Source organism: Delphinapterus leucas, chromosome 3 (assembly GCF_059928025.1).
Source record: "Delphinapterus leucas isolate spDelLeu-1000000601 "Yukka" chromosome 3, BTC_Dleu_Yukka2, whole genome shotgun sequence".
NCBI classification, from domain to species: Eukaryota; Metazoa; Chordata; class Mammalia; order Artiodactyla; family Monodontidae; genus Delphinapterus; species Delphinapterus leucas.
This window is the reverse complement of record NC_143131.1, coordinates 116,409,459-116,428,934: the sequence shown is the minus strand read 5'-3', so window position 1 is coordinate 116,428,934 and position 19,476 is coordinate 116,409,459. Positions and strand designations below refer to the sequence as shown.

The window sequence follows — 19,476 nt, the reverse complement described above, 5'->3', positions numbered from 1 at the left end:
TCCCTAGGGATCCCAAGAAGCATTTGGAATGTGTTTGAGGGCATCTTGCCAGAGCCAGAAAAGCTGATTGAGTTTTGTAAAAGCAAAAATGGGCGCTTTGCCCTGTGTCCAATATGACTTAGCACTTCATTTACCACAGTTGGAAAAAAAACACTTCACATCCTTTGGTAAACAAAAAAAATAACAGGTTGTGGACTTCCCTGGTGGTGCAGTAGTTGAGAGTCTGCCTGCCGATGTAGGGGACACGGGTTTGTGCCCCGGTCCGGGAAGATCCCACATGCCGCGGAGCGGCTGGGCCCGTGACCCATGGCCACTGAGCCTGCGCGTCCCGAGCCTGTGCTCCGCAACGGGAGAGGCCACAACAGTGAGAGGCCCGCGTACCGCAAAAAAACAAAAACAAAAACCAGGTTTACTCTTCCTTTTCTAAACACTGCATCTCGGAGTCTTCCTTTGATACTATTACTGAAACAGTCTCCTTACCTGCCAGGCCCCTGTTGGTATTATTTGGAAAATAAATATGTTTTCACAATTGTTTGAAGATACAATGGTAACTGCTAGAAAAAGTTACATGGAATTTTATACTACTTACTCAGTATCATATTTAAGGCCAAAATCAGACAGATCTTCATTTTCAGAAGTGTATTTGTCATAACATTCGTTCATCAAGGACCGAAAGGATGAATGGACCTTGCACGTGTTGTTGCGGACTTTTAGTTGACGGACTCTGGGGACTCCTAAAAGTATGTTCTCATAGTAGATGCGACTGCTGTTCTTTAAGTCATACAAATTCTTGTTATTGTACCATGAGTCCCAGTACAGGCCTTCCAAAAGGGGTCCTTCCATAAACTTCATATAGAAAAATAAATGTTATGGGAAAAATATTTCATGTCAAGTGTATAACAGAATCTACACTCATAATGTTATCCATAAGAATATAAAAATCAGTGATTTTAGCCAAGCCACCATGAATAATGGTAATGGTAAATGATGATGTTGATGATGATAACGAAAATGGTTAACATTTCCTGAGCACTTACTATGTACTGCTCTAAGCACTTTACGGGTATTAACTCATTTAGTTCCATAACCCTCCTTCTCCGAGGGGTATACTGAAAACTCTCCCACAATACATGAATATCAGGACTGGTCATAGCCACAACTCATGACTTCACCTCGAAGTTATCTGTGTCCCCCCTTTCCTCTCCAACTCTGGCGGTGGTGACTGCTTCTGTCTCTGTCACTATGTGCTCCTTCTAAGAGATCCTAAGCCTAGGGTTCATTTTTTTCTTTCCTGCCTTTGTCTTATTTGCCATTGGCCACGTACATACCTCAAGACAGCACAGTAAAAAAGAAGCAGTTGGGCTCCACTTCTTGTCTCAGGGAAAATTTCCTATCATTCTTTCATATTTCACTTGGCCTAAACCAATGACTTCTAATCATTTGCCTTATCTCACACTTCTCTCACTCTCAGGAAATGACATTGTCTCCTTGATAAGTTTCAAATTCCTAGCATGGCATTCATGATTAGACCTCTGTTCAATTCATAGTTTGGTCTTTTCCACCTCATCTCCTATATGCCTATAATGCCAAACATAGCTCCACCTGATGAATTACTTATAGTACATATCGTTTTTTCTTCCTAGGATGGTCTTCTGTTACTCATCCTTTAAAACTCAACTGAATTGTGATGACCTCTGGAAAGCCTTCCCTACCTCTTCCTTGTATGTCCCAATGTTTGTGACATGGGATACCTGAAACTGCTGTTCCCTTAATTTAATTGTTCTTTCCTCATAATGTGAACATCTTGCTAAGTTAAGTGTAACAGAAAAAACAAGTCTGTTCTAATGCTAAAGGAATGATACTCTTATGCAATTAAAAACACTATAAAATTATATTTTGTAAATGTACTCTTTATTATATACTGTACATTACTGTAACACACACACAAGAGTATAGGCCTGTATACCAAAATCACATATATTTTAATTTATGGGCAATTTAAGGAATTTTTTTTTTTTTTTTTTTTTTTGCGGTACGCGGCCTCTCACTGTTGTAGCCTCTCCCGTTGTGGAGCACAGGCTCCGGATGCGCAGGCTCAGCGGCCATGGCTCACGGGCCCAGCCGCTCCACGGCATGTGGGAACTTCCCGGACCGGGGCACGAACCTGTGTCCCCTACATCGGCAGGCGTACTCTCAACCACTGAGCCACGAGGGAAGCCCAATTTAAGGAATTTTTAACGGTAATTTTCACTGTATACAATTTTAGACTGACTTTGGATCGTAACTCCCACATAAGAAATCTATTTCCCAAATGCAACAATAATGTTAAAAAAACAAATATCACTTTTTTAAAGTTATAAGAACTCTATCACACTGAGAACACAGGTTCTCAATAAACACTTAGTGGTTGATTGATTCTAATAGTTTAAAGAAATGACATTTTTATTCATTCCTTCAATAAATACGTATCAAGTGCCTACTATGTGTGCCAAGGGCTTGTTTATGCAATGCCTAAAGCTACTTCACCCACAGTCACATGACATCTTACCTTCCAAAAGTCAGTTATGCTGCGAATAGACTTAAAGTTGATTCTTTCTTCACCATGCACAGACGTGTCCAAAAATAGAGATGACATAACTTTGTTTAAGTAATACATATGTGGGTTTACCATCCCAAAAGTCACTAAGGAGAAGAATTTTTTGTTTAAAAATTTACATTTAAAAACACAATTTTTATCAGGATTAAAAATGTACTTGTAATTTGTTCTCAATTTTGTTTTGAAAATTCAATTTTATTTTTCTAATTATAAGAGCAATAATAAAAAAAACTAAAATAGAAATATACAAAACAGGAAGAAGTTTCCTGTAATCCCACTGCTAGAATTAGGTTTGGCATATATTCTTCAGATTTTTCTAAATGCATACACACTTACAGAGAAAATAACTTTATTTTTATAAAACTGAGATCACATTATACATACTATTCTGCAAGATGGGTTTTTTTTTCCAATATTGAGAGTAGGCAACATAATATAGTGAGTAGTTTAGGCTATGAACTTTAAAATCAAACAGATAATGGTTTGAGTCCCACCATAGGGATAATATCTCCTACCTCATAGTTTTGTTATGAGAAGTAAGTGAGATAATTCATGTGGAACATTTAAAACTATGTTTTGGCACATGATAGGATTGAGAAGAACATTAACTAGTATTCTTTCTCACTCTTCCTAGGGGTGGTTGGGTGCGTTTTAGAGCAGGGTATATACTACATATGTCTTTTTTTTTTTTTTTTTTTTTTTGCTAGAAGGCCTTTATTTTTAGAAATAATATATCTTCAACATCATTCCATGGCACACATGAGCCTATGCCATTCTTTAACGTTGCATAGTATTTCACTGTATATACCGAAAATTAAACAAATCCTGTTGGAGATTTGTTTCCAATTTTTCCTAGTTATGAAAAGGTGTTTTTTAAAAAAAATCCCTGAATAATGGGATTATGAGTAATCTTTAAATATTTTTCCACTCCCCAAATGGTTTGTAATAAGCAGTTAAAAAGCAATCTAAAATATCTTAATTTATAAGATTGGCTAAAGCTGTCTTTTTAATCCAGATCTGACTCAAGCTCACCCCTACAATACCAATTAATTAGTTAACCGATATATAATTGCCACTATGTATGCTGTACCAACATAAGTCCAGTCAGTGAGCTTGCATCTACTATATGTTGGGTGCTGTAAAGACAAAATGCTCTTTAATACTGATTAAGTCAATGATATTGACCCACAGATAGGAGGAATGTAGGTTGAGATGTTTTCTTGGTTCTCCCTAAAGATCTGCATTGATTCATATCTTCTGTGACTCAGAACTAGCATATTTTACTATTAACTCTGCAACAGGCCAGGGAAAAGAACAAAGCAGACATCAAGACTAACTTCTTAGGCCTCATTTGTAGTTTGACCTATGAAACTAGAGCAAAGCTAATGTATCTGTATTGCTCTAAAAGAAATCAAGAATTGGCAACTCAAGGGAATAACTATATTCAAGACAGAACTGCCAACAGAAAGGAATAATTAATTAAATCAGTGTTGACTATGAAAGCTTTTTATTACTTTTGTGACCTAAAGTTGTGCCCCTTAAGAATTGGAAATAATGTCAACCTAAATGAATTTAAGATGTTTAAAATGTGTCACTATTTTTTGAGAGGTTTCAGTAGTCTGAAAGCCTATGGTTTTATAAAATCCATATGTTTTGTTTTTCATCTGCACATAACTTCTTTGTTCAAACAGCGTCTTCATCTACATCTGTGTACTTACATATACATAAGTTTATTAAAAAAATAAGGTAGAGTAAGAACTCCTGAAGTGTGGTTCTCATTTCTACTTCCTTTCTGTAATGCAGCTTATGTTTCGGAGTTCCTGTGAGATATAAAACAAAAATTTTCCTTAATTTATAATATATATAACTAATAGGGATGGAAAAACACAGGCGCTTTTAGCTGCTTACACTGTGTGAAGGAAAGCTCCAATGGCTTCTGGTTATGTTTTTACTCTCACTTTTATGAAGAAGGACTAATTACTAACATTTTCCCATGGTGATAGTGGGCAATCATTTTATGACCGTATATAATGAATTTTATAACCCGGATGTTTCCTCACCAGTCTTGTTTTAAACTGAAAAAGCAAAATACAAAGCAAACAAAACCCCCTCCTCTGTCCCTAATCGTTTTCTCCTCCTGTTAACTCTGCTTCTTGGGATGGCTGGCTCCTGCTGGAGGGGGTAAAAGGACTCAGCCTGGAGTTCTGCCAAGGCCACTACTCCCTAGATCAACAAAGGCCTTCTAAGGCCGGCCTAGAGAAGGCCACTATACAGCATGTGGCAGCGCCCAGCTCCAGCTTCCGGCAAGGGGCGAGATGTTCCCTCAGGGCTTCACTTTTCCTGTCTGTGAAATGGGTCCACAGTTCCTCTCCGCTTTTCAAGGGGAGGCTGCGACGGCTAACCGTTCTGGAGGTCATCTCTCACGTGAATACACGTGGGGCTACAGACTTCCTTGCAGGATACTTGCAATTGCCCATTCTGCTCTGCCCCACCCCCTCCCTAGAGGAACCCCTCACCGCCTAGGTGCCACCGGGACGCCTCAGCCATGGCAAACTTGGACGACAACGCCCGTTCCGCCTCCCCAGGCTGGCGGCGCCTGCGCGATACTCACACGGTGCGCGCCTAGCTCATGCGCCTGCGCGAGCCCCAGGCTCCAAGACGGGAAACAAGCGGCGCTAGAAGATGCCAGCGCGCCTGCGCACCGAGGCCTTTACGGAAAGGCTTTGCGTGAGGCGGGCCTGAGCGTGGTGGCGTTTGTCTCCTGCGGAGGACCGACTTCTAGGGCAAACCTGGCTTTAGGCCTGGGGTTAATCATAAAAATCGTAGTAATTAATTATAATGGGCCACCCATTCTTGACTTTTAACATCTTTTGGCTTGTTTAGTCTTCACACCGCCCTTTCCTGAAAGGTATGTGTTTTGTCCTCGTTTTAGACCTGAAGAGACTGAGGAGAATAAATTACTTACCAAAGGCCCGTTGGGGCAAGGTTTGCTCGACGCCGAAGCCCGAATTTGTAACGAAGACCCCACTCCGCCGCTGCAGCTTGCAGATACTGATTATTAGTAATCGAGAGCTGTTGCTGGAAATAGCTTCCACCCCTCTTTCCACCCAGTATGGCTTAAGAGAACGTTGAAATAGATTAAAAAAAAAAAAAAGTTCTGCAGTGTTAATGTAAAAGCGTTGCCCAAAACAGTAGTCTTTGGGAGCCCAGACTCACATCTGACCCAGCAGCTTTGCAAAAGTGAGAAGGTTTGTAAACAGCTATAGAAAAGGCCAAATTTGGTTGTAAATTAAGGCATCCATAAGCCCGCCAGAATATGAGGGGGGGAGGGGGGCAGGGATTCTTAGGTTGGTAAAAAGGAAAATGAAAAAGGAATTCAGTGGAAAGCCCCAGGGTAGCCAGGTAAGAAACCCTTCAAGCTGTTTTGAAAGTAAAAAATAAAGCCACTTTTGTTATTTCTCCGAAAGAGATGTAGGGTGATGTTGATAAATGCTGTTTCATGTCAGGTAAAAAGGAAAACTAGGCCACATAGCAGCGAGGGTCAAATACTACCAATGATAAAACGAATAGGAGAGGTGTAGCGAAAGGCCAGCAGCCAGTGGAGATGAGACCTGAGAAGAAAGGGCTACTGGCCTAGCTTAAGAATAGTTTAATACAAGGATTTGCCCTTTCCTGTACTTGGACTCTCAGAGGCTGGCCAAATTGTTTTCTAAAGTAGTAGGTTATCTGAACTAGAAATGTAGGAGGAAAAAAGCCCAAAATATAGGTATTCAAATTTACATTAAATATAAGAATTAGGTAGATGACTCTGCAGTCTATTCTTAATCCATTGAGCTCAGTAGACTCAAAGGTCTTAAAGAATTAGAAACCTATTTGGTTAAAACAAAATCACAATTTCAGGAGAGATTCTGTCATGGTTTAAGTTATTCTGGTTGCCTTCGAAGTGCAAACCGTAAAAAGTCTAGTTCCCTCTCTGGAGAAATTAGCTGTAAGTGAGCTTCACCAAGACAGGCTGTTCTAGAGTATAATATTGTTGGTCTCTTGGAACTTGTTATTCATAGGTTTTGCTGTGTGTCGCTTAATAGATACAAACCAGCAGTTTTATCTTAAAGATCTAGACTTTTGTGAAGATAAGACAGTCTGTTTTAAATATTTGAAATTTTATTCTCTTTTGACATAAAACTAAGGAACACTCAGATAATCTATACCATGTTAGTATTCCTATCAGAGAAAACGGGTAAAACAGTATTTAGAAAGCAGTACCAGTAAATCTTATTACGCATTAGATGTGTTTAAAACGTTGATATTCATTTATAAACTGTAGTTGTAAAATGTGTATGACTTAAATATTAAAATCCCACATTTTTTAAGATCTTCATCTACAAGTACAAACCCAGATTTTCTGTAGGCTTCACAAACCAGAGAGGTAAACAGAATGTGCAAGAGTCAAAGGATAAACGCATTATAAATATATATTAGTTGTATTACCTAATTAAAACCATAATCTGTTAATACAGCTATGGATTTATTTCAAAAATTTAATTGAATATATTGCTAATAGTGTAGTTGTTGTGTTTTCCAATGTTGGTAGAGTTATTAAAGTTCTTCACTTTCATAGAGTCCAGATTGAGCTGCCAGACGCTGAAACTCTCCTTCAGGGTTAAAAGCTTGTTTCACATCCAAACCTTTCCCGTTAAGTGCTAAATATTTGCTGAAAGTTGGTCGGACACGTAACTGCTTAGGAGCTGGAGGAGTTTGGTTTGGACGGGCTGAAATGGATCAAATAAACGTTAATTTAGAAAACTTGTCCTAAACAAATGGGTTGCACTAGGTAGTCATTATCGGACAGGGAGAGAAAAAAAAATCAAAACTGATTATGTATGGGGAGAATCCTTCAGAATTTATGCTATGCTTGAATTTATGTTTCTTATTAAATCTTTCCAGTTCTTTATAACACTTGACATAGCACTGTATAACAGCGTGAGATACCTGTAACATCTAATCTCGTGTTACATGTGGTCACTCCAGCTTCATTAACTGCAGACACAGTATACCACCCAGCGTCTTTCTTGTTTACATCTTTTATCAGTAAAGTAACTCTTCCAGAGTTATCATGATATAAACTGGAAAGAAACAAAAATTGAAAGTAAAGGAATTAGTTTTCCTGTGAGAATTTATTTATGATGCCTGTGACCTACAGAGTCAGACTAATAGGAAGAAAAAAAGCATTTGGAAATTCTGAGTCTGTAGCTAGTCATTGCCAAATAGCTATGGGTTTTTTTGAATTAAACATCCCCTCCCCAGTCTTGTTTGTATCATATTTCCTTGAGCCATCTTCTTTTATTGTTAGTAAAAAGGTAAATCCTAGCCTACTTTATCCCTTAAATTTCTGATTAGTGGGATCTGGCTTAATGAGGCTTATTATATTTCTATATATATATATATATTTTAAAAGTTGAAGTATAGTTGATTTACAATATTGTGTTAGTTTCATCTATATGTTTTTAAAATTAGACAAATTGAGGTCACAGATGCATGCCATTTATAATACATTTCAAAGTATAACTGGATTCACCCAAGTACAGTATAGTTAAGTCTAGAAATACTTATCCTACCTTATTCGATCAGTGTTGAATTGTACCATTTCATTATTTCTTTTCCAGAAAAGCTTTGGTGGTGGTATAGCTGAGATTTGGCATTCTAGCTTCACTGAGTCTCCCTCAAAAACTTTTTTACTCTGTGGTTTGTAGATGAACATTGGTGCTCTTCTATGTTCTTTTGCTACATATTAATAAAAAAATCACGTATTTGAAATATTATAAACAATATTAAGTCAAACCAAAGTATTACGGAGTTTGTATGCTGATATAAAAGTTTAAAAAAGTACTAACGACAGGATTGGAAGCTTTATGTTTCAGCTGTAGTTAAAATAATATGGAATACTGTTGTATATTGTATACTATTTATAGTTCTAAAACAGTAATGTAATGATGCGTTGAATTTATAATCATGTTTCATTGGAAGAATTTAAGTCAAGTTGAGATCATCTCAGCTATAGAGAGGCAGCATGAGTGGTGGAAAGAGTACCAGCAACTTGGGTTTGAATTCTGTTTGCCCCACCAGTCATGCCACATTGGGGAAAATTTTGTTTAGTTTCTCTGAGGCTAAATTTTATCTATTGTAAAATGATACCCAAGAAATAGTTACTGCTCTGCCCACCAAAGCACAAAATTATTGTGAGGATCAATTGCGATAATGAATGAAGATGCACTTTGTAAACTATAAAATAATATACAAATGCCAATAATAATTATGTCTTTAGTTTTCTTCAAATACCTGAGGGAAAAGAGGAACTGATACTATAATACTATAACCCTAACTTTTCTGAAGGAGTAAGGAGGAGATTGGACGGATGCCTGATAAGTCTTTTTCAGCTCTAACATTATAGTATTTTTGGAGCTATTGGCACAGAAAGGATTTGCCGTAAGCTTAATCACTTGGATTTTGTGTGTGTGTGTGTGTGTGTATAAATTCCCAGATCACTAGTTTTTCCCTTAGTCTGAGGGCCCTTATTATATCATAGAATAATCTTAAAGATTTTTCATTCATCTGGGTAGAATACAAACTCAAGATTGCCCATCCTTGAACTTGATTAAGTTTTTATATAATAAGCAGTGAATTATAGCAAAATATCGCTTATGCAGTATATTGTGGCTTAAGTCATTGCAAATGTGATATATTTAGAGCACTTGAATTGTAATATTTTAAGACAGGACATTAGTTTTATGAGAACTGCCCTACTAAAGACAAATTTGAGATATGAGTTTTACCATACTTGTTTTCTAAAGCAAGTAAGCATGTTTTTGTTGTCATAATTAGAGACTAGTTTCCTGGTAAACAGTGCATAGTCTAAGGCTAAAAGTTGACATTTACCCTTCAGTTTTAAACTATGTGTGATTATAGCAATTCTGTGAAAATGTGAGTCAGATTGATTATTTTAGACTGTAGACCAGATAAATGATTAGACTAAAAATTTTCATATTAAGACCCTTTAATCATATCTACAAATACTGTACATCTACTGTACATCTAGAAATATATCTAGAATATACTACCTTCTTTGGTCTGTCTGAAATTTTACCTTTATTTCTCTTCCAGAAAAGCTTTAGTGGTAGATCTGTCATTCTAGTTTCACTGAGTTTCCCTCAAGAGCACTAACCCCTGCCCACTGTGGCTTTTACATAAAAATTCGTGTTCTACTGGGTTGTATAGTATAGACATTAACCTTAAATAGAAAGTCCTTGGGGTTTTTCTTTTTTAACACTTTCTTATTTGATTCTACAAAGTTTTAAGGAGCTCTGTAGGATCTCTTTGAAAGCTTACCCAGGATGTCCAGCTGCACAGTAAAGGTGGCTTCTCCTGCTCTGTTCTTGGCAACACATGTATAAGCCCCTGCATCTGAAGCTCTGACCACTTCGAAGATGAGTGAATGAAAACCCTTTTCAGACACTATCATTTTGTGAAAATCATCTGATTGAACTGGTTGTCCATTTAGATACCATGACACATCAGGAGCTGGTAGTCCACTAACCTAGAAATGAAAGCACAAGGAGATAGAATTTTAAATTATAGATCACTGGGACCCATTTGTCCATTTATGAATTTTAACAGTTCAGTATCTGAGTGGGTTTGTGATTGAAAATGCAAAACAAGAGCTTAAAAGATATTTTCTTTCAATAATTTTTAACAAAATAGTAAAAACTATAACACTTCAAATTAATACAGTATTTTCATACTATCTGAAAACACATCTAGCTCTTATAAACAACCTCAGGCTCCTTAAGATCTCTTAATTACTATATTAAGGATGTTAAGTTATCTTATATTGGTCTCCACAAGGAATATGGAAGTCATATGGCTTTTCTGGCTAATGGCAAGTGTGAATGAAGTCCCAGAGGCCCATATATATGAGACTTGCTGATAACCTTTCCAAATAACCTTTCCAAAACTGAGTGTTCTTGAGCTCTAGTTCTGGTGTATAAATGGCATTTTGTTAAGTGTTTTCGTAAGTCTTGACAATTAAATCCATACACTGACTTTCATTCATAAGGAATCTGAAAAAACATTTATAAGAAAAAGTTCTCCAAAATGAGGATAATAAAAATGTAGGCCTTTCTAATAAGTTATTTTAGCCTGAAGACTTCTTCTAGGCCAAGAGAGAGCAGGGTGACTTGAATTTCTTTAAAGAGGCATTCTACTTTAGAAATCCTATTGCTATGAAAGCTTCATTTATATAGAGTATTAGGTGGTAGGCACTATTTTGAGTACCTTATACCTGTTTACTTAGTTAATCCTCACACAGCTTTATGAGGTAGATATATTTGTTATTCCCAAAGAAACAAAAGCATAGAGTTGTTAAGTGACTTGTCTCAGGTTACACAGCTGTAAAGTGGCAGGGCCAGGATTCTAACCCAGGTAAACTTAGCTCCAGAGTTTGTGTTATCTGTTATACGTATTTCTTGTCAAGCTGTGTAGAAAGCTATGAAGAGGAGGAGGACATTTTTCAAAACTTAGTATCCCATTGTTAATTTTTCTCCAGTATATTTGAACTTTTCTCTTACTTTGAAGTCCATTCTGCAGAATCTTCCTTCTTCAATTGACATGTTCTCTGGCACTTGAATGAAACGAGGCGGGTAAAATTTCTCCTGGATTGCATCCTGATCATTCACATCTCCCCTTGAAGATGATCTACTTCTACAAAAATATTTTAATAATCACTATGCAGAAGAGTCGTCATTGCTCTTCCTTTCATGCAAATATAGTTTAGCCATCAAATTTGAAACCCTAGAGTCTATGCTGTTTGATCTGATAGTGTAGTAACAATGGAGAGAGGCTGCAGAGCTGTATTTAGCTGTGGCATATTTGATGACTATTAGAAGTGGTAGCAATTTAGAAACACCTGATACAAATTATACATCTTTGTTTCTTTTTTCAGTGCCATGAATTGATGAAGAAACTGATCTATTAAAATGCAGAGTACCCCATGGACAATTCTAGTCACATGCAAAGATTGTATAATTAGAATCAGGTTTCCATTGTTATGAAAAAGTTGTTTAGCATGGAAACATGGTCCTGGCTTATTTCACCAAAACATTAAAAACAGTTTCCTCTGAGATAGTTGTGATAATTAACAGATAAAAATTTTTATTGTCATCTTTGACATTAGAAAATTCACATTGTTTTTTTTCAATTGGTTCTAAAGCAGTATAAACATTTTCTTTTTTTATAACCATATTTTTTTATTGCAGTATAGTTAATTTACAATGTTGTGTTAGCTTCAGGTGTACAATAAAGTGATTCAGTTATATATAACATATATATTAAATATATATAGATTCTTCAGATTCTTTTCCATTATAGGTTATTATAAGACATTGAAAATAGTTCCCTGTGCTATATGGTAGGTCCTTGTTGTTTATCTATTTTACACATAGTAGCGTGTATCTGTTAATCCCAAACTCCTGATTTATCCCTTCCAACCTGCTATCCACTCTGGTCACATTGCTTTGTATAAGAAGTATGTAAGAAGCTTGAGGGCTTTGTAAATATTACATTTTTTTAAAGCTGCAAACATTTTAGGTAGCAAAATGTATATTTCTTTAAAATTAAAAAAAAATTTTTTTTACCTTACTTGTGATGTAGGAAGTTGCAGTCGTGCATGTTCTGAATTGTGCTGCTTGAAGTTAAAACAAAGTGATAATGTTAACATGCTGTTGTTAGCTTGAAATGAAGCAGAATTTAGTAGTCGTAGTTGAAAGGAACATTTCTGTTGTGGCTGTATTTGTACTGTCATGGATAGTTCTATATATTTAGCTGTTAAGCATTTAAAATATAGTACAGTAACCTTCTAATACTCTAGCAAGAAATCCCCAGAATTAAGACTATTCAATAGATACGATTTATGAAAATTAACTAGACTTTGAATTGGTGGTGGTTCGTTTTTTAGATGACGATTTTATGACAAAGGATGATGAGTCCCCCTGGTGTATTTGAAATGGGAGCACATAGTACAGATTGTCCTTTGGTAAAACAGGAATAGTCATGAAGTCATTTGTGTTGGCAGTAGATACAGGGTATTATGCCTACTGCTCATAAGTGGCACCAACAGCAGTAAACACATATTAGACTGGAAAATACTTTTCTTTTTAGCTCATGGCACAAAATCCTGATGGACACTGTGGAAGCTATGTGTAGAGTTATGAAAAGCCTTTGAAAAACAACATTACTTACTTCCTGCCTAATAAGGGTGTATTTAATTTAAGCAGTTATCTTTTAGAATTTATATCTGAGCACCAGAAAATTATTCATATTTGAGGATAAAATCAGGAATTGATGAATTTATAATAGAATTAACTGATTAAATATTTAGTTCCTATTTCGTATATTTCATTGTGCTTGGTATAGTGAGAGATACAAAAAAGTAGAAAATATAGTCCTTACCCAAATATATGAAAAACAACATAGCAGATCAGTACAAATAATTTATTTTGGGATGAACTTTAATGTATTTTGTCATTCGAAAACAAAATTCTTACAACTCTGTAATAATTTTTGGCTGGGCTTTGAGTTTCTCTAAGCCAAATGTCAAAAGATCAGTGAATTTTTTGGTAAAAAATAAGAATAATCCACTTAAACTCATAATATCTAAATTAAGTTTTTGACCTTTTCCTGTAGTGGTTTGAACATGTATGTATTCATATTCATAGGTGTGATATTTCAGTTATATGTAATTTGATGACATTTTGTATTATTTAAGTAGACTGTTTGAAGTGTACCAAAAAACGTAAGATTTTTCTTTTCTGATTTCATAATATGTTTTGCTGCTATCTCTTTTCTTGGTACCTTCACCTTCATTTTAAAGTTTTTAAAGAATGAATGAGAAAAACAATACACCCTTGACCTTGAAATCATACACTGTGAATTTATAACATAAACCATCATCAATCTAATGTTACTTTGGGTTATTTCTTCTAATAGAGATATATTTGTGTCTTATTCTTGCTGTAATCTCCTGTACCAACTCCAGAGCCCAACACACAGTAGGTACTTCATATAAATTAGTTGAATAAATGAGTGTGTGAACTCCTCAGTAGCCGAAAGAGATTTAAGTTCTGTTCTCAGGTTCTAGTTACTTGCTGTGCTAGACCCTGCTCTATCCTTTTCAGTAGACCTAGTCACATTTAACAGAAACAGAAGTCTTATTTTCATCTTCCTATACTGTAGAAGGTTGGAATTCTTGAATGCTCGGTTTGGCTTCCAGTTTCTTGTGGAGTTTTTAGGAAGGAATGAGAGGTAACTACAGAAGGAAGATAGAAGAGCAATAGCAGTTCATTTTGCCTCTCCAGCGTACACTTCTCTTTGAGGTTAACTTGTTAAAATGAAGTTGATCAGGAACAAGCCTGTGGGATATTCACTTTATGTTCTGGATAAAGTTAATCCCTTGGAAAGGATGCTGTTGTTAATCCTGGAGCCATTACTCATAAGGTTTTTGTTGTTTATTTTGTTTTGTTTTTAATAAGAATCATTTTAAGATACAGGAACATGACAGAAGAAATTGGATGTTTCATTAGTACATGAGTTTATTTTAAAACATTGAAATGATAAACAGCTTATGAGAAAAGGTTATAATTACTTTGGTTTAGAGTTTTAACTTTTGTCCTGTGAAAGATTTACAACTCATAAATTTTCTGTCCATGTAGACATTGTAGGGAGAGTCCTCGGTTTAACTGACCCCTAAATGTCCAGATGAAAAGTGACACCATTAGTCTTCTGGTGTTTTGACTTTATAACATTTCATATGCAGATACTAGAACCACCAGAAAATGGGGTAAAATTAAAAATTTTTGTGTATATATTCAACCCATCATGGCCTCTACTTTTTATATGTAATGGAGTATGGAAGTAATTGACTTTTGCTTCAAATGCTATTTATAAGCATTTAGAAAAGCAGATATTAAAAAATCACACAAAAGAAAAGTGCTCCAGTTAGATAAAGATTATTTTAATTTACCTGTGCTGGATCTTGTGCCTCACTGTCATTTTGAGCTTGAAACACAGCAGCTGCATTCTGTGGTCCTAGTAATCTGCGAGCCATCTTCTCCTCATATGTTAGCCGCTTTAAAGAAATAAATCATAAAGGAGATAGTAATGAGATTTAATAAAAGTTATTTGTATAGCTTTACCTTAAAACTACCAAGAATTATACCAAAGTAGTTATGCCTATTGAATGATAGATACTATGTTTATAAAAAAACATTTTCTTTCATTCAAAGCATTTTCCTTTCGTTCTAGTGCCACTTCCCTCATCTGTAATAGTCATCTCTGTTTTCTTTCTTTTCCTAGTAAAGGCAAGCATAATCACCCTTAAGGCTCTCTCTCCCAAATAAAGGGAAATTCTTTGTCTTCCTCCTTGTTCTGCATGTTCCTGTTGGCTCTGTCTTTGAATATAGTACAGTATGTCCTTAGATTCAGAAATAACTTATATTAAGTGAACACTATATTTGATTTACTAACTTCTGGTTAAGAGCAGTGCAACTCGTATGTTAAATGTATTTGGATTAAAGGCATATAGTAGTACTCTTTCAGAGATCAGTGACTAATACAATGTGTATAATAAGAATTATAGCTATTTTTCCATCAATAATATATACCAAAGTACATGAAGAAGTCAGGTTGACAGCATTTCCCATTAGTTATTTGGTCATCAGACATATTTTTATGGTAATGCTTAAAACAAAATTGAATCATTCAGATTGGGTTTTTTTTTTTTTTTTTCATTTGCTTCATTCTTTTACTACTGAACTAGAGGGGATTTCATGCAGAGAAATACAGAATAGGATCCAAATATTCCCTTTTTTTAGATACTCCTCTCCCTTGCTGATTATATGGACATAGATCTGTGAGACAGAAACAACATTCTTATTGAGATTAGATTTTATAGTTTTATTGGCTTTTTTTTTTTTTAATACAAAATAGACATCTTGCTCACTTGGTTTCCATTATGAAGAAGGTTGTCCTTGCATTTTAGCTTTCTCTCCAAATCTTGAATCAGAGCTTCTTTTGATCCTTGTATTTCATGGTCAGGAGTCCTTGGTGTGGGCTTAGCATTTGCATTTTGGGATGGCTTAGCATTTACAGGTTGGCCAACTGAGGGCTGTTGATAGCTTTAAAAAGAAAAAAAGATTTTTTAAAAAGAAGATCTTTAAAGTAAGGTGTGGTATGTAAAATAGAATTGGCATCATTTTGTCAGTCACGTTTAGGTAGGTTGAATTTACCATTTAGTACTGCTGGTGTTATTAAAACACCAATTGCCCTAATAACAGTCAAGAAGGATTTTATAAGAATGGTTACTAGCTGTTTTTTGTTTTTGTTTTTGTTTCTTTTCATCTTGGCAAATGAAAATTAAGTAGCAGGAGGAGCAATTTAGATTAGACATAAGGAGAATGTCCTTCCTTGAAGATCTTCCCTAAAGAAATGAGAGTAAGTCTAGTTACTGGCAGCTTGAGAGTTCTTCCAATATTCCAACTGAATTTCCTGAGTTTGATTTATGGGTGGATAGTAAGCAGCGATGTGCTGGAGCTGACTCATACGGGCTCAAGAGAACTGATTTTTAGTGTCTCTTCCCAGCTCACTGTGATCTCATGCTGAAAGTTTGAAATTGGTGGTGGTGGGAGTATCTACACCAGGGAAATTGGTAAATACCACAAATCATGGCTCTTTCCTCCAGAGCTGATTGTTAAACGTTTATCAGCATGACCACTGGTATTTAGTGAATATTCTCTTGCGTTGAATGGAGTCTACAGTTTACATTTTAATTTCTACTTCCTATTCATATTCTAGACAATCTAAGTATGGCACTATATAACAACTTGTACAGTAATAACAGTTTCTTCAACACTGCATAAGTGATTTTTAGAGAAAGGGATGATTAGAGGAGGAAGGAGAAAGAAATGTAGACTGAGAAAAAAAGGAGTTTTGGGAAAAAAAAAGCAAATTTGATTGGCAGTTGAAGAGTTTGGTTTAAATCCTTATTTCAAATTCCAACCCTAAATTTTCTTCCAAGATGTCCTTGCCCCCTCCTGGTGTTCCCCTGCTGATTCTGATAGAGGACAGGGGTGGTGTTTAGGGAGTCCTATATTTTTAGATCTGTTAGGTAGCTCACACTTTTCACAGGGTTTATTCAGATTTTACCTAGTTTATTTATTTAGGGCTCTGAAGGTGCTAGCTTATATCTATTTAATGTGGGAAAACTGGCCACTGCCCTCAATGAATATTTTACCATTATCATAATAAATCCAGATACCCAGATGAGGCAGCCTTGGTCTGTTCTCTGACATGTCCCTGTTCAAAAATTCACAAGCATCATTAAAAGAACTTGTAAGCTAAGTGGAAATGCATTTCCTCTGAGTGGAGCCAGAGTTTTAATTTTTGCAGGCTTTGGGGTCTTGGTTAGTAATCTCTAGATTGTAAATACACTGAAGAAAAAAAGATGTTTTATTACTCACCGTTGTATTGTTTGTATCCACTAACACAAAGCCTGCAAAATAGTGAGGTAATACTCACTATCAGTTCAGTGAATGAATATTTTCCATTGTATTCAAGATGCTCTGTATTGAAAGTTGATTATATACATTTTCCCTCCTTGTATTTCAGTTATTCAGGAGTGTCTGTATCTGATTTGTTCAGTGAAGCAAATAGCCAAACCAAGTGTTTAAATAAATAGTGAGATGTTTTTGTTTTGTTTTAAGATTGAATTCCCAGGCCAAAGTGGTAAAATTTCTTTGGTTTTATAGATCTACTATGTCTCCAACTGTATGAAGTTAGAATAGCCCATTTGTTTTTTTGTTTTTCCAGCTAAAAAAAAAAAAACAGTCATATGTGTTTGGTTAAAGTGAATTAGCATTAAATAATTCTTTTGTCAGACTGTCATAATATGATGTAATATATCTGAGAAATCCTGAAGGACTATCAAAACCAAGCCTGAGAATCACTGATATATATGTAATCTCAGTCACCTTTTTATTTACTTAATATCTGCGTTATTACCAGTTTAGATGGTTTAAGTGTTAGGACTTGATATCTGTTCATAATTAGAAACTAATATTATACTTGCACAATGCTTTATAGGTTTTTTTTTCCTCCCCCTATCATTAATCACCTAAATCCTTACTTTTATTACAGATCAGAAAACTGAATCACTGAGCAGGTAAGGAAAACTTGAGGAATGTCACACAGCAAGCTTTTTGAAAGGAATAGTTAAAGAGTTCCCCTGAATTTCTAGTCTGTGGTTTGATAAACTGAATAAAACATTTGCTTAAGGGTTTTCTACTGATGAAAAGCTAAATAAAGCTTTCAGACTTCTCTAGGTCAGAATCCAAGGGATTATTATAGAAGACAGGGCAAACTTCAGCCCATCGTAAAAATGAGGGAGTTGTGCACAAATGTTCAAAGGGCCAGAGCTTTCCACCTGTGCAGCTGGACACTGAACTGGTATCAAGTGGCTGTGGGAAGATTAAAAGAGTTATCTATGGTTGCTGAAAATGGAGCAGCTAAAGCTGGATCTTTGATCTCTGGTTTGGGGTCCTTCTGTGCTTTATTTCTTATCCTCTCTGTTTTTTCCTTCCTTCCTCTCTTAGTTCTGTGCAGAGAGCTAGGTACATGGTTGAGGCTCACTAGTATTTATTTGGTGGCTTTCTTTTCTGGGCAGGAATTTGGAATAGGATTAGAGCCTTTACTAAGAAAAATATTTTAGTGAGAAAGAGTTATTTTAGATTTAAACATGCTTACACAGGAAATTTGTAAATAATTGAAAGCTAGATGGAAAAAGATTATATGGGTAAAATGTAAGTAAGAAAAAGCTACAATATGTGATAATGGGTATAATGGGAATTTGAGACAGAAGAGAAAGAGCGGGCTCTTAATTCTTGAAGGCATCTTTTAAAATCATTAGGCCAAACCTATGAGAATGCCTTTTTTGTCAGTCAAAAATTTTTAACTATCAGCCATTTCAAATGGTTCAACCTAGTATCTATAGGATTCTAACGAATGTTTTTGGCTTTCCTCGTTTTTATTTTTAAAAATATTGAAAAGGTTTCTTTGCAAGTTGAATTGCTCTGGTGAGTTCACCTAGGTTTCCAGAGTTGTCACCAAAAATAGGAATCTCTAGAAAAATTAGCCTCTAGAGAAAACTGAGAGAAATTAGCAAGAATTTCAGCAAATCTGTTGATAAGTCTGTAACCAACAAAATATATTCCATCACACAGTTTTTCAGATGCCTCTGATTAATTCTCTGATGTTCTAGCCAGCCAAGGAATAGGAAAACTGATAGCCCAGAGTTTGCATAAGCACAAAGTATTCAGTTCATGTTTTAAAAAAAGCACAACCACTTTGTCCTTCTTCATATCAGGTTCTCCTAGGACAGTTTTAGGGCTGTGGAAATAGTACATGCTTGCATAAGGCTTCAGGTATTCTTCCCTGTATTTAGGTTGGTCTAACCAATTTGAACAAAGTGTAGTTTTAATTACCAGAGGAAACCTTAAGATCATGAGCCTTTACCTATTCAGTCCTTCCTTCTGATCATAGGGAAAATTCATATACTTCAGTGTTTGAATCCCATATTTTCTTTTTAGCCAAGTGGTTGTTCAGGATCAGAGGGGAAAATGGATAGGAAGAAAAGACTAAGACTGAGAAGAAACTTAATAGCCTCTGCTTATGTGAGAGGAAATCCTATCTGAAGACGAGCAGACAGGTGTTCACCTCAGCTAAGCTCAGAACCAGAGCAATTAAATTTACAGCATGAGGAACGTAACTTAGAGGTGGGG

General features: G+C 35.7%; 2 protein-coding genes across 2 annotated transcripts in view; both read right to left on the bottom strand.

Moving 5' to 3' along the window:
• The window catches only part of PKD2L2 (polycystin 2 like 2, transient receptor potential cation channel), a 36,531-nt gene extending 31,921 nt beyond the window's left edge, over window positions 1-4,610 (bottom strand). The window contains exons 1-4 of the mRNA XM_089908575.1: window positions 4,578-4,610; window positions 4,315-4,489; window positions 2,549-2,682; window positions 590-846 (exon numbers count right to left, since the gene is read on the bottom strand). Coding sequence (XP_089764701.1) covers window positions 590-846; window positions 2,549-2,682; window positions 4,315-4,489; window positions 4,578-4,610 — 599 coding nt within the window. The remainder of the gene's footprint in view (window positions 1-589; window positions 847-2,548; window positions 2,683-4,314; window positions 4,490-4,577) is intronic.
• A 2,065-nt stretch (window positions 4,611-6,675) lies between these two features.
• Window positions 6,676-19,476, bottom strand: part of MYOT (myotilin) — a 35,895-nt gene continuing 23,094 nt past the window's right edge. The window contains exons 9-16 of the mRNA XM_089908574.1: window positions 15,645-15,819; window positions 14,667-14,771; window positions 12,283-12,332; window positions 11,218-11,350; window positions 9,980-10,187; window positions 8,212-8,377; window positions 7,586-7,719; window positions 6,676-7,365 (exon numbers count right to left, since the gene is read on the bottom strand). Coding sequence (XP_089764700.1) covers window positions 7,193-7,365; window positions 7,586-7,719; window positions 8,212-8,377; window positions 9,980-10,187; window positions 11,218-11,350; window positions 12,283-12,332; window positions 14,667-14,771; window positions 15,645-15,819 — 1,144 coding nt within the window. The 3' untranslated portion in view covers window positions 6,676-7,192. The remainder of the gene's footprint in view (window positions 7,366-7,585; window positions 7,720-8,211; window positions 8,378-9,979; window positions 10,188-11,217; window positions 11,351-12,282; window positions 12,333-14,666; window positions 14,772-15,644; window positions 15,820-19,476) is intronic.